This window comes from Seriola dumerili, unplaced genomic scaffold (assembly GCF_002260705.1).
Source record: "Seriola dumerili isolate Sdu_G_001 unplaced genomic scaffold, Sdu_1.0 BDQW01000331.1, whole genome shotgun sequence".
Lineage (NCBI taxonomy): Eukaryota > Metazoa > Chordata > Actinopteri > Carangiformes > Carangidae > Seriola > Seriola dumerili.
Window position 1 is genome coordinate 8,626,631 of NW_019174586.1, and position 25,533 is coordinate 8,652,163.

Consider the following 25,533-nt stretch of genomic DNA (forward strand, 5'->3'; position numbering starts at 1 on the left):
TGAGGGTAACATAAATTGGAACCAATCCTATGTGCTGGCCTTTTATCTGCCTGTTCTGTGTCATATGGGAAGCTAATTAACTCTCACAGCTTTAACTTTTTTGCAGCCAAGTGAAAGTTTCCATTAATCAATATTAAGAACTGGTACAAGATAAGTAAATTATGAGGAGAAAAAAAAAAAGTCCTCACAGTGCATATCTTTAAACAAATGTAGGATATAAATAATGAGAATCAGCAGAAAAAGAAATTATGAAGATTATTGTCATTACAATGGGCCAAAATGCTGTGTTGTGCTCTAAAGCCCTCCCTCTAATGCAGTATAAATCACACTGCAAGTTTCCACGATGTACTGAAGCATCTATAAGTATCAAAAGAGGCTATACAGAGGCCATTCATTTCTATTTTCAGTATGCCAATTATGGTGCACAGCAGCAGCTTTGGATATTGAACCAGTTGAAGTCAAACTGTTGTAATACATTATTATCTATTTCAACCTGGTGCGGTGGGGAGATTCTCACTGCTGGATTTTCATCAAAAGTGATAGCCTGCTGAAAATGTAATTCACTATTTTAGTATAAATCAATAAGCCTCCAGAATCTATTCCCCCATTCCACCTTTATGTTAATATAAAAGATATGCCCAAATAGAACTTTAATTCACCACACAGACTTTCAGACTGTTTAATAGCCCCAATTTTATCCATAACTGCTCAATTGACACTTAAATTTCAAGCCCATCTTAATTTGGCTTCTCCTGACAATTCTAAGTTCGACTTCTCTTTGGAGCCATGGCCACTGTGACCCATGTTAATGGAGATTTATAGACTAGTGCCATTCTAACAGTGATCTTCTATTAAGAATTATATCCCATTTGATCCTTATCACTCTGGTCTGCCACCACAAAAAAAAAGTCAATGCTATATGTGATGCAGTGTATTTAAATGTTCTGGATCCTGTATAGAAGAAAGCAGACACAAAACATGTTAATGCTAAACATGTTAATGAGTTTAAAGCGAAAGCTAATTTTGTGTTAGAGCGTTAGAGGACATTCAGATGTTTCTGATGAGGGATATAAATCCTGATGGACTCCCATCTGAGTGTATTCATTAATCATGCGTCTCATTGGCGAGGGTCTGATTTGGCACTGAGACAGATGAAGATGAACTCAGCAATATATTTCTCATCATAACACAACCCTCACATAAATATTAATAGCATATTTTCAGCTGGTGGGCATGAATCGTTTTTCAGACGGGGAATTTTAAGAGCTATCCATGCGTGTCCAAGAACAGTACATGAGCAAGCAGTTGTGATAAACAACACTGCTTTAAGGCAATAGTGAAGAGAGGGCTTTAACTGTACTGGAGACTCAGAAGGTCTTTATTTTATTTACTTCTTCAGGCAAACTTCTATCAATAAATTTTCTTATTTAACCTCACAGCATCTCGACACATTATCACAAGTGATCGTGATCACTGATGTTAGTTTATGAATACGGCACTTTAAGCAACTCAGTCATTTTGGAATTAACTGTCATTTACAGCTTTGCTATGAGGAAAAGGCCTTTGACAGTTTAAAGCTCCTATAGTCAATATCTTATATGAACAATGGGTCAAATGAGTATGTGCAATGTGAAAGGGGCTGCTTTTAGTCCAACAAAGAATTATCATCCAATTCTGCAGTTTCCCTCAGCTCTACTAAGGGATTTTAACATCTTTCAGTTTATTGTTTTGGTTTTACTGGCTGCAGTTTTTCCTAATGTTTTGGATTCACTCTCACCAGGTGCAGCAGGAAGCTATATTCAGCTAAAAGAAGCTCTAAAAATCCACTGTACGCCACCTGCCCAGCATTAAATGGCAAACAGACAAAGTTAGCAAATACCTGGTGAACATCGTGGAGCATTGAAAGAGCCAGATATTTCCCTCAGGCAGAGCTAGAAGGAGAGTGAAAATTGGACCTACATTCATTTGGTGGCCAGAAGCATGATTCCAAATGCTAATGTTGCTCCGTGTCTGCTGGGTTTATTAATAAACAACTGAATACTAACATGTTCGCCATGAAATCAACTTGTACTGCCTGCAAGTAGTCAAAAAAAATCCTTAATTAATGCATGTTTAACATTTTACAATTTTTTATATTATGTATGAAATAGGTATTTTCAACTCCTAAGTACAATTTTCTTTTCCTATCTTATGTAAGCCAGTTAATCAGACTGAAATTCAATTTTAATTCACTACATTATTCACTCTGACATCCTGTTAGCTGTTTGCTATTTATTTCATGTTTTCAGAAGCTAGAGGTATATCTGTCCAATTGTCATCATTTTCAGTCAAGCTGTGGTGAAGGTCGCAAGGAACAATTAACTATGTCCATCACAATGACTGAAAAAATATGTTGATTTGAGGGCTGTTATTTCATTAGTTGATTTACAACAACCTGTACAACTGTGTCACTCTCATTTACACTTTTGTGGCATTTTTCTGTCGTTATTTTTCATGGATGTAGCTGTTTTTTGGCTCCGTCACAGGAAGATGATGTCTCGAGTCTTAATCCTGCATATAAACAATTGTTTTTCCAACCAGGGAAACAGCTGTCAATGAGAACAACGCCAGACTTGTTTGAATAGCTGAAACAATCTGAAATGTGGGCAGCGATTCAGGGAGGGGGGTGATCTTGTGTTCAGCTTAGAGCTCTTAAATGTTGGCCTAACTGTAAATGTTTCTACAGATCTTTTAATATTCTTTGGTACGAAATGACAACGTGGCCAATTGACAGATATATCATTGCTGAATTTCTGCATTAGCCACAGTGGTGAATGGTTGTTTGTGTCATTTCAGGTGTATGACCACAAGTACAAAGCCGTGTTGGATGGCGTAGAGACAGAAAGTATTTTGGAGATTGACCCAGGTCAGCGCATTGAGATCTTCAGAATGGGAAACGGGAGCGAGGAGGTACTCGAGGTACACGACTTCAAAAATGTAAGTAAAGGTTAAAGAAGGCTGTGTGAGCGACTCTTCTTTTGCAGAAAAACTGCTGCTGTAATTGTGTCTTCTGTTCAATTGAGGAAGGATTACGATGTTCACCTCCAGCCCTTTTCAAAGAGGCGGTTGACCTGGGTGATAACATGGGATGGCATAGAAATAGCTCCCCACTTTCTAGGACATTTTGTGTGTAATGTGTACACATTTTATGCTTTTTGCATTTCATTTAATGCCAGTCAGTCCCACGTGTCATTAAATACTGTTTTAGTTAGGGGTTAGGGGTTGGGGTTGGGATTAGACAATAGAGAAATGACATCCCGAGAAATGACATGCAGTGAAATGACATGCGAAAAGCAAAAAATACTTAGTAATATCACACAAAATGATTTAAGAAATTGGTGTGTTACTCAAACGCTATTTGGCGAGACCAGGCTGAGCTGACAACATTTATCCTTTGTTGAAATCATATTTTCTTTTTCAGCAGTATTTTCTCCTGCTTTATCTCTCTCGCTGAAAAAAGGTGTGACAAACCTTTGACACGTTTGGAAAACAAAATAATGGAAATTATTCTAAGTGAGGTGTACAGAGACTGGAAATACACTTTTAAAGAATATCGTGCATACACATCAGTAATTGATGCAAAATCAGCAACTGTACTTTGTGTGTTCTAAGTGCACACGCCTCGCCCCGGGAAGAGGGACTGGTAAAAGACTGCTAATTCTATACAGAAACTTCCTCACAGTAAAGAGACAAAACACCATTAAGAAGTCCATCTCTATTTGTTTCCTACACCTTTTTTCAACTGTAATTTTGTCTCCAGCAGAACTCATTAATATACCTTTCATTCGTAAATCCTGCTCGAGTGTGCAGGAGGTTATACATGCTGCACCTCAGAGAAGGGTGCGTTCTGCTTGACTGGGTAATGAATGCTCTTACTCTCACACCATTATTTACTGTGAAATGTTTGGTTGCAAGGCTGAATGTTACAGGATACACCTCATCCCAAACAAAAACCTGCATTGAGTTGTTATTGTTTTTGCTACAATGGTCTTTGTGAATCTAAAATGGCTATATGATGGAAAACCAGCACAGCGCCGGAAAAACCTTAACCTCTGCAATCACTCTATTTCTCTCTCTCTCTCCCTCAACAAGTCCAGTATGTGCGCGTGTCCTACATACACCCCCCACCCCCACACATATGCACGCACGCACACACACAGCTATGCATAAACACAAGCGCCTGTTGCTCTTTCCACTTCCTGTTAGTAAAGCACCTCCCCTGAGGAGATTTGTTTGATTCAGTGTACCACCGTGGTAGACTAAGAAACAACCAAGTGAGCAGAGTAATTCAATATTGTGATTAAAAAAAAAAGAGGAAGGAAACCCACACAAAACTTACAATAAGGTTATATTAAGTGGCGGCCTCTGCTCTGATGTTAGAATTGATTTAGTTTAATACAAAAAAAGGGAATGCTGCATGTCATTACAGGGACCAAAGCCACCTCAAAAACAATCTCCATCAAGCCTGAGGGCTGTGTGAGGAATGGAAAATGAGGGGATTATACCACCAGAACCGTGGACCACAGGCAAAATCCACTCACTATTGTTCCAGGCCAATACTAGACTCATTTTAATGGGAGAGACAAGACACATCCTGAGACAGAACCACCAGAGCCATTTTTACATTAAAACAAAAGGAACATGGGAAAATTGGCCTTAACCTTGTCCCGAGTTTTGGGTTAGGTAAAATGACAAACTGCACCTGTGTAAGCCACAAAACTAGATTACAGTTAGGGATGATGCAACTAAAACTAAGGCAACTAAGACATTTTGGCACATGGTTAAATCAGTAAACCCTTTGCTAAAATGCTTCTTTTTACTGTCACTCAGTCCAAAAACATGGACAGTCTAACATGGAGGGAAAAAAATATCTGTCTTTGGAGAAAAAGTATACATCAGTAGTTGAGTTACCTTTTTGAGGAACATGCCACAGTGTCTTTTTGACAGAACAACTAAGGGGTGCCTACCTTAACAATTTCCTCCTCGACAAATAGTGGCTTCAAACTAAGTGAATCACCATGATCATGCCACTACAGAAAAAGAAAAGACTGGACACTGTGATATTTGCATGTCACTTTCATCTTTCCACCTCTTTCAGTTACTTATTTATATATTTTTATTTAAGATATCTAATTCCAGTATTTAACAGTACGGCAGTATGTATTCTGGGTAATTTCCTCAAGCCAGGACAGCAGCATTGCTGACCTACTGACCTGCTTTACAGAGTGTGTGTTTAAGGGGTTCAACATGTCAATATGAGAACCATCTAGCACTGTGGTGTCCTCTAGCCAATTTCACTGTGGGAGAGCCCTGAGTCCTTATGAATATATCCAGATTGCGCAACTGCAAGCCTCTTATACTGAAGGATGCTTATATTTGATTTACAGATGTTGTTAATGGTTTGTGTAACCGTTCTGACCACACTTGGCGTTTCATATTGACCACACTTAGTCGTTCTCAAGGTGTGGTTGAACCGTCGGTTATAAACTGAAATCATCTGTGAAATCAATTTAGTGTGTGGTCAACTTCACTTCATGTCATTGCAGTGACCAACAACTAGTTTTTGGTGTGCACTAACCAGACAACTCTTGGTCATTTTAATACTCTGTGGGACTATGGGAGGAAACCAGTGGACACAGAGCCAGAGCTTCTTGCTGTGAGGCTTACCACTGCATCAGCGTGCCAACCTGTGTAAACAGCAGTGTAGACAAAACAGGCTGAGAAACAGCCCCCCCAAGCTGTGGACAGTCCACTAAAACCATAACCTCCCCCCTCCAAAACAACTTCCCTGACCTCAAGTGCAACATATAAGTGGGATAATAACTGTCAATGTTTACAGCATTTTTATCTGACTATGCTGATTTATTATATGATTATTTATTAAATTTTAATACATATATCTTTTATATGCTGCTTTGTGGGTTGCTGTTGTTTCATTGTGTTTTCATATGTAATGAAAATCAAATATCTCTATACTTATCTAGCTGCAAGCCTCTCATCACAGGTATTGCTGGCTACAGCTGATTCAGTTATGGTTAATACCACACTGCAGCAGTTGTCAGTCTTGTTGTTTGAGCTGCTTACCTTGGTATCTCGCCTGAAGCTTGAGGTACCCAACATCCATAAATCGGCACAGATACTGGAGGAAACAGCAGCTGAATGCAGTCAATCTGTAATAAGTAAAATTCACGTTAATGTAATGTTTTTTTCCACAGGCCTCGTTTCTCAATGGATTTAGTCACTCTCATAGGTTCTCTTGTGTAGTAACTTCAACCTGACAGCTAAAACCTACAGTAGCTAGTTTTTCCCATGTGACTTTGTAGTCATTTAATATCTCACAATTATATCAGCATATTAGTAGATCCTGTCTGATGTGGTAGGTAATTAATTAATTAATCAATCAATATCTAACGTTAATTTTGTCAGCTAGTTGTAGATTTAGTCTTAGTCCTGAGATCAAGCGTCCATGTCATATTTAGTTAACCTCTTCCTTTACATGTTTAGACAGTTAAATCAATTAAGACAAAATCAAACAAGTATTTTAGTTTAGCTTGAGTCCAAAAAATACTAAACTTTTAAGTCATCAGAAGATTAGTTGACAAAATGTTGTGAACATTTTAGACAAGACCAAGAATGAATATTTCATTTAAACTTCTGCATTTTGCTGTCAAATGAGATTTTATACATAAGATTTTAGGCAAAGAGAAAATAACAATGACAACAAGCCACAAAGTGACAAGTTCTATGATCAAGAATGCAGCTTTGCAGACAGGGTGTCTGGTCTGATGTTATTAATTTAAGCAATAAATCCAGACATGAAAGAGGATAAAACAGTGAAGTCCAGAAGGATGCAACAACATTAGCAAATCCAATTCTTACAATGAGTCATTCATTGTTATGATGTTCTGCTTGTATCCAGAAATGAGAAAACCCTTCACAGTTGAAAAGAGCTCTGTACAACAGCCCTGCAGTAAGTCTCTCTTGTCAGTTTTGTTTGGACTGTGTGATGGATTCAAATTAGGGTCAACTAAGTTGGGTGTGATTTAGCATGGATTAGCATGTTTAACAAAACTTAGCTAGCTGGTTTACTGGCTTTTCAGTATGGCTAAACCCCCATCTGTAAATAAAGTAAAAAAAAAAATGCCCCGTTGTTGTGAGAAACTAACACGTAACGTTACACCGCTGACTTTAGTAGTAGTTTTCAAATTATTTAACATCTTAACGTCACCTCAGTTTCTGTGTGGTGCCCCTTGAGGTGTTCCTTCAGGTCTTCTCTCCCGACAATAACTACAAGCTTCCTCAAGTATCTCCAACTCCTCCTCATTTTATTTAAGGTGGGTGCATTTATCAACCCTTTTTTTTCTACAACCAAGCCAAACTGTTACCGCCACGTATCTTTCCCGTTACCGTTTGATGTCTGAGCCGTTGAGTTTTAGTGCACAGCTAGCTGAGCTAGCTACTAGCGTTTCGGCGGTGCGTTCATGGTGCCGCTGCAGGTGTGTGTAAAATCACCGGAAGCTGATTCCGGCGCACAGGAAGCAAAATCTGCAGCGCAGTCATCCATTTAAAGAAGCACATTGGGATTAGTTCTACCTTTGGAAGAAAAACTGTGTAAACTATGTAATCTCCAGACAAAAATATTCGGATTTCTATTTATGTCTAACATTCATTTTTAAACGAATATATTTCGTCACAATTCCCACAATCCCCACAAAAAATGTTAAACTTTGGTTGAAAATGCAAATCGGGTTGATGTCAAAATCCAACATTGGCTAACTGACATTATGAAATTTAGGAGACGTTAAGCAGACGTTGGGTTTTGACTAGAATGTTGGTATTTTATGTCAAGATGGCGTTAGCATGAGACATTTGGAAGACACTGGATTTTGGTTACTTACAACACAACATAATCAAACCAAATAACAATGTCAGCTGTCATCAGTATTCTATGTCAAATTGACTTTGGCACTGGACGTTGTCCTGACAATGAATTCTGGTCACCTGATGTCACAACCTACATTCAACCAAATATCAACATCTAACGATGGTCGCCAGCTGTGTGCCTGCAGGGCTGCTTCTTTGACAGTCACTAAAACCAAATGCTGTTTTGTAGGTTTATACTTTTTTGTGTCTTATGTAGTCAGTGCTTTCTCCCTTTCAGATAGCCTTTAGCCATGAGGATGTGATGGTCAAAGGGGAATTTGAAAAAGAAATCTAACCTTTCTTTCTTCTGTTCAACACTGTACTGCATCCTTTTTTTCGGAGTAAATTATACGGACACTACAAAAATCCCCTCCGGCGTTCATCCATCTAAAAATCTTTGGAGCTTTTTTGAAATCCATGACTGCAGGAAAACTACAGCTAACGTTGAGGATAGCCTACAGTAACATAACATCCTGCTTGGATTTTGGGGGTTTATTGTGATCACCTTCACTAACAGTAAAGGTGTACAATCTTGAAAATATGAGATTTCTATATTTTAGTTTAATGCAGGTACATTAGACCCAAGATTACAAACAGACACAGCCATGATGATAATGATGATGGGTAATATGTAACATTTATTGTATTTAATTTGAAAAAATTCAGATTCTGATTTTTCTCAGCTGTTCTAGTTAAATAAATTGTATATTGTCATTTGAGCCAAAAATATTGGGATTGTAGGTTTTGGATATTTCTAGAGTAACAAATGTCCCTTAAATGGAGCGACGCCTGCGAACAAGTTCAGGCAGTCAACACAAGCTGCACCGCTGTACACATGACATGCCTCACTCTCCACAATCATCTACCAAACACAACTTCTCAATTTGGCGGTCTATTTAAGCTTCAAAATTTTCCCATCTCCCCATTTGTCTGTCAATGCCCCACTGCCCTGCATCAGTATTGCTGGCTATTCTTTCAGCCCTATACCCCCACCTCAGCATCCACCCGCAGGCTCCAGCTGAGGGGGTGGGGGTTAAGATATCTGCTCATCACTCCCCCAGTATCTGTATGTAAATATATCTGCAGGGAGCGGGGAGGTTGGAGCCAAGACACCAAACCAGTCTGAGTTGTCAGACTAAAATACAGAAAATAATGGCGATATCAAGGCATCGACCAAACTAATACATGCTTACATGACTTTAGTTCTTTATTCACAGGAGCTGAATGATGCATGCACTTTCATGTTCTTTATTCTCCTGAATAGACGCAGATGAGCATCTTGCACACGGATACGCCAAGTGGATATTTCAACATGGTCTGTTAAAATGACATCGCTTTTCCATTTGTTATCCCTGCGTTAATGTGTCTTTCTTCATTTTCTGGTTGACCAACCCCAGTAATCATTGTATCTCATCACAACATTGCCCTCTCCTCTTCTGCTACAGCTCACCAATACAGTAGACCCAAATTAAACTGAGACTCATCACAATCAAGCCCGGCATAAACATTATGCTTTTGTGCTTGAGACTATTATTGTCCCATCCTTTTTCCGCACAGATGAAATTACATGCGGTAGATTCTGACAGGCCTCACTTTGTATCATGTCTTGTGCGGCTGGCATCTGGTTTTCAGACTGACAGCACCACAGAAAATGTAGAAAAAGAACCCACATGGTCAAGTTAACCGATTCAAAGGAGATGTCATAGCAATCACCGTGTTACTGTAATTAAATTTAGATTGAATCAAGTCCATTTTCATGCTACCACTCATACAATTTTCAGTTGATACAATTTTAAAGCAGCCGTGGCAGATGTAGATCCTGCCGTCTGTTCTAATACAGTGTGCTGAATGAGCAGCTCTACTCTGCAGAAAATAAATTGGATACAATCTGATCTACTGAAAGTCTTTCAGACTTATTCTGGCTGAATATCTTAGATTAACATAGAATGGCAGCGAGAGAGAATTAACAGATCTTTCTTGCCTTTTGAGGCTCCGTGTGTCAGAGTGAATAGAGCTACAGTCCACATGGTGGAGGATCATCAGTGGAGCTGAAGAGTGACTCCACACTTGACTGCGCAGATTAAGAGACTGACAGGGACCTATGACTGGCTAATTCAATGGGGGCACTCTCTGTAGAAAACACTTCATTCTCAACAATGTCACTTGGCTCTCCTGTGCGATATATCCTACTATGAAGTATTAAACAGCCACTATGGAACACCCCCGCCTTTTTACTTCCATTCAGCTTGAAAGCATGAGTTGTGTTGCAAGGGCCAAGTACTGATCAACTTCATACCATGCCAAATGGAAAAAAAAAAAGATCAAAACACACCTCTTCTCACTCATTAGGTTTTAACTTCTCTGACTTTTTAAGAGCTTTGATTATGAGCAAAAAGCTGAGCGTTTTAAAACTATCGCCTCAGTGCTTATGGGATATCCACATCACAGAAAGCTAATGAATGATACATATATCTGAATTGCTGAGTATCCCTTCATTTTCTTTTTCTTTTTTCAAAGGGAATCACTGGGATCCGCTTTGCCAAACATCAGAGGTGCTACATCAGGACCCAAACTAGGAAACTACCCACGGTGGCAGAGGTGGAGGCTGAGGACACGGAGTTACTGGTATGCCTCTTCCCTCAGCTGTCTGTACCTCAGACTCTCTGTAGTCCTACAGAGGCTGTCATGCATATTGTAGGGAGATAACCAGAGTAGAGCAGTGTGAGCACCACACAAATCCTCTGCCTGTCCATCTTATCCTATCACCCCTACCCCTCTCACTGAAGAATAAACTGGGGTTTGTGGTGCCTGTGAAACCGTCAGAAAGCTGCCCACAAACCCACAGCCTCTTTGTGGCTCACATCAAATAGTGTTTGCTGTCAATCTTGAGCCAATATTAATTTTTAATCATCTCCTCCAAAGGCTCTACCCAAATAGCCTAAAGGGGGAAGGGTGCAAGAGAGCTCTGAGTGAGAGGTAAGCCATTAAAATGGTATTTTTTAAAAGATGTTTTCTTTGTAAAATTCACGAAGCTCCCTCTCCAAGTTTAGAGTGATTCATTTTACTTTCCTGAGTTCTTACAGTTGTATGTGAACTTCAGCAAAAGGAGCGGAAGAAATTCAATCAATCAAAAATTCCCAATTTTTCAGTGTCACAGTGTAATTCACTGAGTGAGTCGTATGTTCAAAGAGAAAATCCTTCTCAAATGTCTCTACTGCTAGCATGCTCTCATTTACATTTCACATTGTAGATGGGAAGAAGTAGCTGGCAAATATCTCCCCGCTCACTGTTTCATTTTAAAAACAGAATAAGCCAATTGTCAGTCCAAGCAAAACCCAGTCTCGGTTTCAACTTTAAGAACACAAGCTGTTACACCCAAAAACCAAACGCAGTTTTGCTTTTTTTTTTTTTTCTCTCAGCTTCTTAATGTCTGATCCACGTTTACAGATACTAATTGCCCAGGCAGCACCATATGTCCATGCCATTTCTGTCTTCTTTTGTGCACTGTGAAGCCTAATTGGCTTTATTCACAGCTCCAGAGTGAATTGTCTAAGTGACGTATACAAGGCTTATACCTTGGAGCTCATACCAGTAGTTACAGGAGCCCATTTATAATCGCCATTAATAAAATAGACCTCTATGCACCATGTTCTAGAAGATATTAATTCAAAGGGTGTTTTAAACTACGTTTTACATTAAGTTTCTCTGCTACCATCAGGACACCAAGTAACCTTGAGTCAACTGTCAGACTTGGTAACTCCTAGAAGTTACATACTAACTTGTTATCTCAAGTACGTTTTGGGGAAAGCTTAATTGCTGTCTTAATTTTGTCCACAGTCTGTGATGTTAAATGCAGTTTGGACTCAGAAGCAGAACTTGGAGACATGATGGTAAAAAGTGATTGTAGACTAAAAAAGGTGAAGATGTCAGGAGTTGAACCAGAACGGACGATGGAGCGGGGTAGGCAGGAAAATCCAAATCGAGAGGCCAGGGTGTGGTAGATGGAGCAGGGCAGGCGGGCGAACTGGGAATAACTGGACCGACAGACGGACGATGAGCCGGGCAAGGCGGACAGACAGAGAGGGCTTGATGCAGGGGACCTAAGGCAGAGTTCAGGTTCAGGTTCAGGTCACCACAAAGAAATCAGTCACAAGACTTGGAGAATTTGGCCATAGCGCCGTTACCACAGTGATGACTGGAGCAATCTGTTGAAGAGTGAAGAGCTGCAGGTGCTGATTACTGGATCCGCTTCAGGCGCGTGGGATGACTGAGAGCAGGAGGACGACCGGATCAGCACACCCAGAAGACACACACACACACACACACACACACACACACACACACACACAGGGAGATAGACAGCCTGGGAAGACACATGAAACACTAAGGAAGGTGGGAAAACAGATAATAAGATAATAAAGGTTGATGGTACAAGGTGCTGGATTTTGATACTGAGGATCAGGATTCACATTGTGTGTGATTAGGTTTAGGCAACAAAGGCACTTTGGTAATAATGCTTTTGTTGCCACAAGTGGATTTTATACTGCAAAAAAAAAAAATATATATATATATATATATATATATATGTATATATATATATGGTGTAAATAAATGTTTTGGAGATACATTTTGCTACTTTGGAGATATGCTCATTAAAAACATCCCCTCATTATTCTGATGAAAATGTAGTTTGGATGATATTACACTTTTTTAGAATAGTTATTTATTACTTATTAATATATTTATTTCCTTTCTTGGCGAGAGTCAGATGAGAAAAATCTGTTTACCAGCACCACTAAAGCTTACTAATTAATATGGTATATTTCATTTGTTTACTCCATACAAAAACCATATTTGATTAAACAACACATTGTGGTCTTACGGTGGGTTACTGGGTTATTTTTGGCAGGGCACAGTAATTTGCCTTCCTACTTCATAGTGATGACCCCAAGACACCACAAAGCCACAATATGAAACAGATTTTGTTCACAAATTTGTGATGATGTATGAGCGGACTAATGAGAGAGAAGATGATGTAGATATTCCTAGAAAGCACTGGAATATCTGCTTATATTGTTCCGGCTGCAGGAAGAATAACAAGCTTATAGGTGTGCATAGGACCACCATCTGTTGATAGACATGACACAGTGGGATTCATCTTCTCATCTAAATCTCCGCAAGAAAGCAAATACATGTATTTCACAAAATGTCGAACCAATTACTCAGATCATGTTTTCAAAATACCATACAAATACCACATATCTCCCTATACTCCCCTCTGCCAGGAAGTTTATTTTTGGCATTACTTCTTTTTTTTACTCCCACTGTGTACTGCTGCTAATATTGCTGCAGAGGATGTTTTCACCACAAAAACAGAGAAGACAAGAGAAATATAGTAAATATCAGAGAGGCCATATTTAGGTAATAAACAGTGACCTTGGTCTGACCTCACCAAGGTCTGTCCTCACATTAGAGCATCCATCCTCTGTGAAAATCCACCCACGTGTGACCCTGGAGAAGATCAGCACAAGTTCATCCTGGGGTGGTGAAACACATGAAGCTCACAGGGGTTAAAGCCAAATGTTAATGGGTCCTAGCTTAACCCAGCTGCAGGCTTTTAGGAGCGAGGGCTCAGAGCAGCCGTGGCAGGCTTTAGAGGCGAGGTGAAAAACAATGGAAAAAACTGCGGAAAAACTGCAAGCGGCTGATAAGGAAATGCAGCCCCTGTGAGGGAGAACCAGGTGACGAACATGATTTGTTTGCCAGGATTTTTTCCTCCCTTTTCAATTTGCCTCCTCTATGAAACGTCTGAGGGAGTAATCCCAGAGCTTCATTCCAGTTCCCCCACTCTGACATGGAAATCGCCATCCGCCTCCCTCACACCCCTTAACATTGTCAATGGATGCTGCTTGCTCCATTAAACAGCCACTTAATATGGATGACCAAAGCTCACCCAGCAACCAAAAACCTCCCACTCAGACAACAACTGCAAACGGAAAAACTGTGCACTGAGGAACAACATCACAGCAGGGGATGTGTATACACCAAAGTCCTGCAAGAACACAGCATGGTTTGTTTTAGCTCATATTTGTCTCAATCAAGATATGAGCTAAGTCAGTGATAGGGTGACTATTCTGCAACATGAAATGAAAGTTTTCAGTTTCTCTGGTAGCTGATGTATTCAGTCATAAGGCCTGGTCACATCAGAAAGTAGCACAGTGAAAATCATCCACACGTCTATGCAAAATATGTGGTTTCAAAAGTTTTGTATGGTAGTGAATACTTGCATGGCTAGTTTGTAAACTACTGCAACTGGTGAGATAACCGCTAACCTGCTACCCACACTAATGCTAATCAGTCACAACAGCTGTCTGGGATTCTTTCTGCTTTCTCTGTATTGAGCCATTTGATGAATGTGGACAATCAGACAACAGTCCTGTCTCATAAGTTTCCTTAAATGATCCTTCTGCTTGGGCAGAGCAGTTTATACTCTGAAAGGACAGTGCAACACAACTAATAAGCTACGATAGCTTCCTCCATTTTAGCCTGTCTAGCTGTCTGTTCCCTCAAAGGTCAGCACGATCAAGACAGTTTGCTATTTCTCAATGCAAATTTGCATATCAAAGTTGGGCTGACGAAATTTGCACAGATTTGTCCCCACTAGCAAATCCATTTATAATTCCATTGAGATGAATTGATTTCTGCCGTGAAGTTTCACTGTTGTAAACGTTGTTATGACCAGGCCTTTAGTGCCCCTGAGCAAGTAACAGCACTCTCATTGAAAGTCACTTGAATATGGGTGTTAACTAAAATTTACTGCACCGCATAATAACAACCCCACCCCTACCCCCCCTCACCCACCCCCCCACCCCCCCGCCAGTGTTATGCGCACTTTGTGAAAGCTCTAGGGTATCATGAGAAAATCTTTGTTGATCTGTGGCAAACATAACACCACTTCCAGCAATGTGTCATGTAGACAGTGTTTCCCCCCCTTGGGACACAGTGGCGGGAGAGGGTAAATTCATTAACTACAACACAACTGGTGTATAATTAAGTGGTACACTGTAGGCGCAAAGCTACACACACCAGGAGCAGGCCACACAAAACAAATTACCATCATTCCCAAAGTCCAATACTTGATAAAAAAAAAAAAAAGATGCTTGTAATATATCATAATGATATATCATTTGTCAATAGCTAAATGGAAAAGCCTTTCAAAAGAGTGTATAAACTGGAAGACTGTAATCATGTTGTCTTTGTGCTTGTCAACTGGCATTTAGAAATCCCCACCCCATGCTAAATTCCTGACCTTTACCACTTCCCCCCAGGCGCTCTCTCCTACAAGTTATTGGAGTCGTTTCTCAACTGTGAAGTCAAAGTCATGTTGTGAGCCCCATGTCGTGACCTCCATTTACTTTCCGGAGAAGACTCACTTGGCTTCAGTGGTTAAGATGTCCAATTAGAGAGTGCTGTTTGTGTTCCTCAAGTTTGATTTTAATTTCTGCAACCACGGGAACGGTGAGCGTGCCAGCTCAATGTCAGAGTACCCCACCCGCTGCAGCACCACCACCCCACTACAACAGTCCTCCGAGTCATCATTAGTCAACTGGCCGGCTCTTAAAAGTGAGGGAAAGTGTGTCAAAAGCTAGGGCTAAACACCTGCCGCGCCCAAACACAAGCTTTGATGTGACAGAATGTGCTTAAGTCTTTTTTTTTTTTTTTTCTTCTCTGCAGGTCACAACTGTGTCGCTCGATGACAAACAAGAAGCAGCACAGAAAGCGAAATTCTAATTCAAGCGAGAGTGACAGGGGTGAACGGGAGGGAGGGGGCGCAACCCAATATTAATGATTCTTGCTCCTACTATAGCCCCAGGAATCTACGTCAAGCTTAACTAATGTGCAATTAAGCTTTAGGCTGGGAGAAAATCACCTTGTAAAAACATTTGTCAAGTGAACTGTTTTTCTGTTCTGGGTTGCTAATTAACAAGGGAATGGGAAGAGGGGTTTGTTTGTGTGTGTATTTACATATACATGAAGAAAATAAATATCTGCACTGTTAGGGGAGAGCATTACCAAATCCCCTTCATATGTCTCTATTAGACAACACTGACATGTAGTCCCTATCATTAAGCAATAATAGTTTACTTTACAGCTCATGAACTACAGTATCAACAAATTAAGCTCACTGATAGTGCTGGCTGCCAAGTGAAGCATTGTGGTGGAGGGGGAGGGAAGAGTGGGGGGTGGGGGGTTGGGGGTGTGAAGGGGAGAGGAGGGAGGAGAATGCAAGGCTTTATTGTGTCTGTCACATTAAATGATATTGCAGCCACATTCAGAGTAATGAAGACCACTTCTAAAGTCATTTAAAAGTCAAATCATCACTGTCTGTGAATTTCAATGAAGTATAATAGAAAGAGCATGCCGGAGGCTTGAGAAGAGGGTGAGAGAGAGAAAGAAGAGGGAGTCAGGGCAGTGGGAGTCAGGAAGTTGCCGCCCTCTCACAGGAAGGTGATAGATAAAACGATGAGGCAGGAGCTGCTGCGTGGCTCAAGGGAGGAGAGTGCAAATGCAAGACTGTACTTTGTGTGGGGGCTGGGCATCTTAGCAAGCTCTGACATGCTATATTATATGTGTGCATAATGTGTGTTTGTGTGCATAATGTGTGTTTGTGTGCATAATGTGTGTTTGTGTGTGTGTGTGTGTGTGTGTGTGTGTGTGTGTGTGTGTGTGTGTGTGTGTGTGTGTGTGTGTGTGTGTGTGTGTGTGTGTGTGGTGTTTTCTAGCAGGTGGATGAGACTGAGGCCATGGACATGAAGGTGGAGGACTCCCAAGTGTGGATTCCTGCGGAGGAGCCCATCGTTAATCCAGCCTTCCTCCTTGACTCCAAGATCTGGGAGATTTGCCAGGAGCTGCCCATCCACTGGATTCATCCCTCCCCCCTGAGTGGTGAGAGCAGGGGGCATCAATGCCTCTAAATGCAGACTATTAACTCTCTCACTGGAGGGCATCCCCCACTGGCCATATGTAGGTCCTTAGAGGTTGCATCATTTTCCAAACCATATGAGCATCCAGCCCAGGCTACCCTCTGCGTGTCTGGAAAGTTGAGAGACTGATGGTCAGTGGTGCAAGAAGCATTACGATCATTTACGTGGGTAGAAGTATCAATATTTGTACTTTTATTACTAATTGTAAAAATACTTCATTCACATTTTACTTCAGTGAAAGCACTGAAATATTATCAATAAATTGTATTTAAAGTATAGTTAACTACGCGTTACTGCAAAACAGCCTCTTTCAGAATGTAAATTGCATTATTATCACCAGTTCATTAACATGTAAACTAGTTAAGGTGGAGTTGATTTTAACTACTTAACATAATGATTATATTGTTGTTTGCACTGCAAAACAATATCCACCACACTAAGTATAAATTAATTAGCTACTGAATCCTAAATGTATGTAAGTGGGACTCTATTCAAACTATTTCTTAAAGCAGCTGCAATTGATAATTTTTATAGTCATAGTGTCTCACATGTAAAAACCGGGTGAAAGAGGTCACTCATAGTGATGAACCTACAGAGAATTATCACCTGAATCTACAGCTCCCCTCAGCTTTATGGAGCTTTATAGTCAGTTTCAGCCCACTGTTTAGCTGTCGGGCCTGCAACTTTAATGCTTTGTTCACTCAATGATTTCATAGCATCACTTTTGGCTGCACTAGGCAGCTGTTTTCAGCAAAAAAAAAAAAAAAAACCCTGTAAAAACCCACTGTGCACTGCCTGCATAGCACCAAACAGCAGACAGACACAGTCAGCTGGTGAACATAGTGGAGCATTTAACAGCTTAAGAGCCAGACGTTTCCCTCAGGAGCTGGTAGAGACCAAAACAAGAGCTAAAACAAAGTGAAGATTAGACTCCCATTCACCAGGTGTTTAGACACATGATGGATGATAATGTTGCTACATAGCTGCTGGATGTGTGAATAAAAGACTGTTTGCTGATAAGTTATTCATATCAACTTAAAAGATGATGATAAGTGTTGGGCTTTAGAACCAAGAACGACGTTGAGTTGTCAGTGTTTTTCACGTGCTTTAAGAAAAAAATAACACTTTTAGGTTTAAATAATATAAAATGTCTTGCTAAGATGAAGATTCTTGCAGTGCGTGCAATATATGAAATGTTAATCTACTCCAGTCATCAGATAAATGTAGTGGAATAAAAAGTAAAATGTTTCTCTCTGACATGAAGTGGGTAGAGGCATATCTCAGTTTCAGGTAAAGTAAGTTGTTAAAAATTGTACTTAAATACAGTACTTGAGCAAATGTGCTTAGTTAGATTCAGTCATTCATTCTTTCTCAAAATGACTTGTAGGCTTTACTAATTAGGATCTGTGGAAAATGATTTGTGTGTAAGTATCACAACAGCAACAACTCCATTCTTTGACAGAGGCATGAAAAAGCTTGGACTGAATTCAGTATTCCTCCTGAATGGTAGTAATTAGCATCAAGCCACTGGGAAAATAGAATGTACAAGCCAAAATTTAATCTAAGAGCTTTCTCATTTTACATCAAACAACAGAAAAACAGTCGTAAGTACATAAACATCTCCTCTCTGTGTGTTCAGATGCGGAGGAGGGAAACGTGGACACACCCGACGCAGAGGTCACAGGTCAGCGTTTCACCCGTGACGTCGAGGACCACGTCGCCGTCAACGACTATGTAAGTGGGACCCTCTGCACCGCGTCACCCGGGGACCACACCATGAGATACAGTAGAGCGACTTCAATCAGCTCCAGCTCTGCCACGACTCTTTCTGCATATAAATCGCTCACTAATTGATGTTAAAACTGACTCTGTGCACCAGAGGGCATAGCAATTGCTCTATATATCTATTTAAGTAAGGCCAGTTCATTGAAGACTCCCTTAATGTCTCTCCATTAATTGAGAGGAATATCCAGCCTTTCAAAGGCAGCAACTTGTGCCTCACAGCTCCCGTTAGTGCCTTTTTCACTTCCTTTTTTCTAAGGCAGTGGAAAGCACTGTACAAAGGCACACTCTCAAGGTCACTCATTGCTGCACAGATAAGTTACATTTATATATAATGCTATAATTATCAAAGCATATGAAATGAATGGAAAGGCCTGGTGGCATATTTTGGTGTACTGCATGTAAACCACTCAATATTGTATGATTAATTATCCCTGAGACTGAGGGAAAATCACATAAAGCAGTATATTACACGGGAGTTATGCACTCATAACCATACAGAAAAGCAGCAGTTGCACACTAAAGATACCAGGAACATGCACAGGTGCAAAGACATCCCACACACACGCACACACGCACACACACACACATTCAGCACTTACAGGTGAATAGCCACTAAAGCTAAATTCAAGGATAATGAGTCAGGCTCGGTCTGTTCCTCAGAGCTGTGACAAACGGTGGGAGACATGCAGAGAAATGAGACGTCCTATAATGTTGACATTTATCAGGCACGTCCCAGAAACACCTCCCGCTCAACTCTTCAATTTCCCCTCAGCTCCTCTGTCTTCTCCCTCATCGTCTGCGGCAGGAGATGCAGCGCAATGCAATTAAAACATACCAGGGGATGAAAAACTCGGCTCTCCTTTTGAAACGCTCTGCCTCTATCAGCTGAGTAATGCATACCACTGCAATCCATTCCAGCAGCACATCCAGGCTCTGTTTGTGGGTCCGGTGATAACAAAGGCTTTTGTGGCCAAGCAGAGGGCAGGCAGCAGCCTGTAATTGGGAGTCTGAACTCTTGCTCATGCCAGTAGGATGCCACATGTGTTAGCCAAACCTTCTTTTTTCTTTTTTGCTTCATCCAGAGCTCATGTAAATGTGCACGCAGACACAAATCATACACAGTCTGCTAATCACACTATTTCTCTGTCTGCCTACATCCTTTCATCTATCATACTCACACACACACGTAGACACATTAAAAATATGCATTCACTTCATCTGCATTTCATAAGTCTGAATTTCAGTCGCACCTTTCCATACGACGCACACATGTAAAGCAGAATACTCGCTGACAGAATAAATGCTGACAGATATATGAAGCTGACCTTTGCCACAGCTGTCGTGTCAGAGGTGGCCCTGGAAATTTTAAACTGAATAACTACCATCTGACAAGGCTGAAAGGATGGTACCACTGTCCTTGACCCATACAGCATGGATAGACTTCCAGAATGAATCGACCTCGCACACATACACATGTAAACGTGTTTGGTGTGTGCTTCTGCCTGCACACAAGTGTTTGTATTGTGTGTTAAACTTGGACCATCCTCACAAACCTCTGAGAGACATGTTCAGGGTCAGGCTAGGTGGCTGTTCATGCATAACAGAGGTGCAAAAAGCTGAAGGAATTCAAATCTTTGAACGCACGAGCTGTTGGTGCCTCCAGAGGAATCTCTACACTGAAGCTAAAGCTCCTTATCACTTTGGTAAACCAGCAGAGTTTACTGAAATACATGACTATCTCCTTATTCAATTACATCCAATTTCATTGTCATTCCAGCTCACTGCAGAGCACAGTGAGATGAAAATCTGAGATCAGGACATGCAGCAAAGCATTTCATATGTTACACTGGCCTGTGTGTCTACATGGAAAACCCCTTTTCTGAATACAAAGCAGGGTATGAAACAGAAATGTTATCGCTACTGTTTGGATGCCAGAATGAATGTGATGAGCTCTGCTATGAGATTTAATAACACATCCAGGCATGAGCTCAAGCTCATGAAAAGCGGTGATCAGCGTGTGTGAAATAACACCAACAAGTGTGGAGATTAGAGGAGTCGTGCTTTGATTCGTTACATCTTATTGAATGACTGATGCAGTTTTCTACTTTGCAGACTCATTCATATCCAGCGCCTCATATTATGCACGGAGGTGTCTGCGCGTGGGCGACTGTGTGTTTGCATGTGTATACGTGAGCCTGAGTGTGTGATGAAATCAGATGCAGCACGGGGGTAATGGCTTTTACTCTTCATTAATGCTGCTTGTTTGCGAGTGACTGCCTCAGATTTCCCAAGGTGAACCATTCTTATCACTGCAGCATCCCACTAGAGACGGCAACTCAAAGCCAGAGTGATTAATATGTACCCTCCGTTTTAAAAGGATAGCTCTGATTAATTGTCTTTAAGGTACAACGCTGCCCATTGGCTGTTTGTTTTGATAAACACGACGTCATTTGAATAAAATATTTCCTTCATTTTCCGAGCCGGAGCCCCAGATTTCGTAACATCCCAGTTTGGGCTGTGAGGAGCAGATAAGATTATCGTTGGTCCATTGACAGCTTTCGTGTTGTTTCCATAACAGATTGTTGCCTGGAAGCTGATGACCTGAAACTTGACTGAAACAATAAATCATTAGCAGCCTACCTGTGCTTGTCATAGTAATAAATCAAAACCCAGCTATCCTAGATATCATCTGTCCCACCCTTTCTATGTGTTATAAGTATGTCTCATGAGTGTGTAATTTTACTCAATTTATCATAACATCAAATGCATGGGTTACTTTTTTATAAGTCATGCTTGATGGATTAAAATAAAGTGTGTGTAAAACCACTGTAATTGACTGCACTGACTTATACAGTAGATGGAAGAAAACCCCTAATTCCCATACTAAATGTAGCAGGGGACTAGAGGGGCTCAGCCATGTGTTCCTGTGGGTCCTGTCCTTAAACAATTCCTTAAACAATTCCCGCACATTTTCTACTCCCAACAGTGGATGTGTTTTGTTCTGCACTGTTGCATGTAGCTCAGTTATTGTAAGCGCTTGCAGAGAATTATGCCAGTTTGTTCTGAATGTGAAGTCAGCGCAGGCCGTCGTCTCCTGGATCCGAGCAGTTTAACGAGACAGCGCAGGATTGTCTCCGAGGATTCATTTACTAAAAGAGATTGAAATGTGGTCAAATGCATACTGAGGGCAGTTGCTGCCTCAACTCGCGCGGTGAGTTAAGTGGCACTTCTCCGAACCCCATTTGGAGTTGCTCTTGATCAAAGGCATGGCACTCAGCCCCCGTGAGTCTACGAGGGCATGAACCAGCCAGCACAATGGAAAAATCCAAGGGCCATTAATTCTACCCAATTTACCTTTCGTTTGGGTTTCATTTGGCCCCTCTATAAATTCAGAGGCAGCCAGCAAGAGCAAATGAAAGAATCCTTGTTAGGCGATCATTACTCTGCTAATTGCTTTAGGAATGTGCCATGCACTTAAAGTCAAGGTCAGGAGGAGGGCGCCAAGACGTGGGGAGCTGTAATTTGAATGCTCTATTGGAGGAGGGGCAGCCATTTTGGTGCAGAGTGTGGGCTTCGGTCGAGGGAGTTAAGAGGTCAGAGATGAAAGAAATAGTGTAATTATGCTGGTAACTACCAACGTTAGAGTTTCTTTGATTGAAGACAGCTCTGGAGGAGAGGCTGTGAATGCTGGATTCAGAGATGGCGCACTGTGCAGCCAGCAGTCGTGCTACCTCCGGTATAATAGAAAGGTCAAGGGTATTATATCATGTTTTATGCTCCTGGAGCTTAAATCAAGCTCGCTCATTCTCAACGCTATCTTGATCTCTTTGCCACAGTCATCATGCAGGACACAACTTTGCATTTTCATCATCACTCCTGATTTTTTCACTCTTGTTTGGGTTTTACATATATTCTGCTGACCTACAGCCAAAGCAGGCTCATCAATTCACGCCGTCCGCTCCTCTTCCTCCTCCTCCTCGTCTCCTGCCCTTGCCTTGGGAGGACTGACATTTGTCATGTGTGCGATTGTAACGCCTGCCCACTCCTGTGTCCTCTGCAGAGAGACGTTGGAATTGAGCTGGATAACCGTCTGGATGACCGCGGCTACTGCTGCCAGCACTGTCGCCGTGGTTACCGCTTCTGCCGTCGCTACTTCGAGCCCCTGGGTGGCTTCAACCCGTGGCCATACTACTACCAAGGAGGCCGGGTCATCTGTCAGGTCGTCATGCCATGCAACTGGTGGATCGCCCGTATGCTGGGGAGGATCTGAGGACAGTGTGCGTCTGTCTGGGATTCAAACTGTTGATGTCGTTGTAGGTGCAAATTCTCCTTTTGATAAATATTCCAGACCCGGTGTGAGACCAAAGCAGCCAATTACACACATAATTATTATCCAATTCAGCCCATTGAGTATTAGCCATTCTAAACAGTCTAAATGGCATTTAAAGTGTTGAGATTGTTTCTTAAAAGTCACTAATCATTTACAACTGTTTAATTTTCTTTGCTTATCCACCTGTTTGGTTTTCTTGCTATTTGACCCTGTTAAATTGGTGCAATTTAGTTTGAAAGATGTCACCAGAAACTAATGTGCCCTAAGAAAAAAAAAAATACTTGAGTACTGTCTGTCCTTACTTTGTTGTGCTTCATTTATTCTACTTTATAGGTTCAAAGGAATTGTTCTTCATGTACTGTAGTGTTTTGTTTTTCTTGCTTATATAAGTATCAGACAAACCTGTCCCTATAAGTGTCACAGTGACACAATATACAAATTTGCTTAAGTCACACAGCCCTTCCTTGATGCTCACCCAAAACTAAAATAAACTACGACACCATGAGACATCAGATATGAAATATGATATTACACATACACACTAGAAGAAAGCTATATGCAACTTCAAGACAAAACCAGGAAAACAGGCAAAAAAAAACAAGACAAAGAAAAAAACAGATAATAATAGTAACTTGCTGAAGCTTGTATTATAAGAATTATTCTCAGTTTTTGGTATCATGTCAAACTAAGGAGGTACAGTATAATTAAAGATGCACAGACCTCAGCTGGCTTTTGTGATGCACTCACTGTTGTGTTATCCTCCATTGTGTTCACTGTTGTTGCAGTCCACAGAACGCTTTAAATAGTGCTCCAGTTCAAACAGACTCTCCTCTGCCGAGGCGATTTTAATCTGTAACACCACATTTCAATCTGTCGAGCTGAAACAACTCTCATCTGTAACTAACAGATAAGCAAGCGCGATAGGCATTTGTAATTGATGTTCTGTCATCAGAATAACAAGGTGCATAAATGCCCGAGAGTATTCGAGCTATGCGAGATATTCAGAAGTTAAACAGAGAGACAAAAATGGAGCGCTCCTGTCACACTTTGCTTTGAAGTCTTGTGTTTTCTTTCTCTTTCCTGATTTTTTTCCAATTAAAATTTCATTGTATGAATAATCTCAGTTGTCCTATCATACAAAACAATAACATTTCCTTGAGAGAAACTTAACGCCCCAGGGTGTTAGTGTGAAATGTTTGAATCTGACTCACGCAATGAATAGACAGATCTTCTCTATTCTCCATTAGTCCCATTGCTCATTAGCAGAAACATTTAGTATCAAATTAAAAAGAGTCTTGACAAGGAAAAGATATATAGGCTTTCATTGTTTCCATTTAATAACCTGAGGCTGTCTTAAGTATCTAATGCATAATAAATCTTTGTTTACGGTGATATGAAAGTATCATGCCTGCTATGTAAATCTGGACGTTGACTCATGTTGGCTCAGTGTGATAGTAATGTCAGTAATATCAGTAATATTTGGCAGCGAAATGGATTTTGTGAAAAAGAAGGGGAAACATATTACTGTATGTAAATGTTTTATGGATATGTTCATAAATGGAGTTCAGACTGCAACCATCTTATTTTTAAATCAATAATGTCAATGGCCTAAAGCAACATGTCAAGTAAAAAATAGTGGCATGAGTTAACAAATGCAATAATTGCAAACATACTTCAAATAAACTGACAAGTGTACTGCAAAGCCCCTGAGGCTGTTCTAAAAAGTTCATAAAATCAGAGTTTATATAATTCATTTCCCACTATTTTCCCGCTTATCGCATCAAATCATTGAGTGTTTATTAAAAAGAATGCATTCAGCTGCTGTTGTTGTTGAGCCTCCGCACTCACAACGTCGGGAAATTGTATAAAGTGTTATTTTTTCGTAAGATGCTGTTAGTTGTTAGTTGTCTATCTGGCGAAGTCTCTGCGGACTCTGAGGACTCTTGTGTAGTCGTGAGAGTAAATTGCCATGGAAGCCCTGAGAGTCGTTCTGAAAAGGGATGGCTCACCCTGACTGGAGAGGCTGATACAGATATTACAGCTGGCTCCCTGAGAGCTCCTCATGCCTGTTGGGACAGAAGTCCAATATTAACCATGAAAGTCAAACTTTAAAAGTAGAGGCGTCTCACAATTAAAAATCATCATGGAGGAGACCCAGAAAGACGCTGGATGGTGACACTGCAGCTGCACATGTGTCAGAGCAACAATAGAAATTGATCACACTCCGGTTGTTGCATGGTAAAAAAAAAAGAGCATCCACATCTTGGTATCCGGTACACAAATCTACAGGTCATTGAACGCATCTTGAGGAAACAAGTTGGGACTAATCTACAGGAAAAAAATCTACAGTTTTTGGCATACAATATTCATGGGTTTCTTTTTAAATATTCAGCATCTTCTGATGTAAATAATGTGATGTTTAGCAAATTAGCTGATTTAAAGAATCTTTAGTGTTTGAACTTAAAGGCTGCT

The 25,533-nt window shown here is 40.7% G+C and overlaps 1 protein-coding gene across 1 annotated transcript in view; it reads left to right on the forward strand.

Annotated features, from left to right (window-relative positions):
- The window catches only part of tnmd (tenomodulin), a 49,389-nt gene extending 24,096 nt beyond the window's left edge, over positions 1-25,293 (forward strand). Inside the window, exons 3-7 of the mRNA XM_022760258.1 lie at positions 2,836-2,976; positions 10,480-10,587; positions 16,746-16,908; positions 18,586-18,680; positions 22,792-25,293. Coding sequence (XP_022615979.1) covers positions 2,836-2,976; positions 10,480-10,587; positions 16,746-16,908; positions 18,586-18,680; positions 22,792-23,001 — 717 coding nt within the window. The 3' untranslated portion in view covers positions 23,002-25,293. The remainder of the gene's footprint in view (positions 1-2,835; positions 2,977-10,479; positions 10,588-16,745; positions 16,909-18,585; positions 18,681-22,791) is intronic.
- Positions 25,294-25,533: the final 240 nt, after the last annotated feature.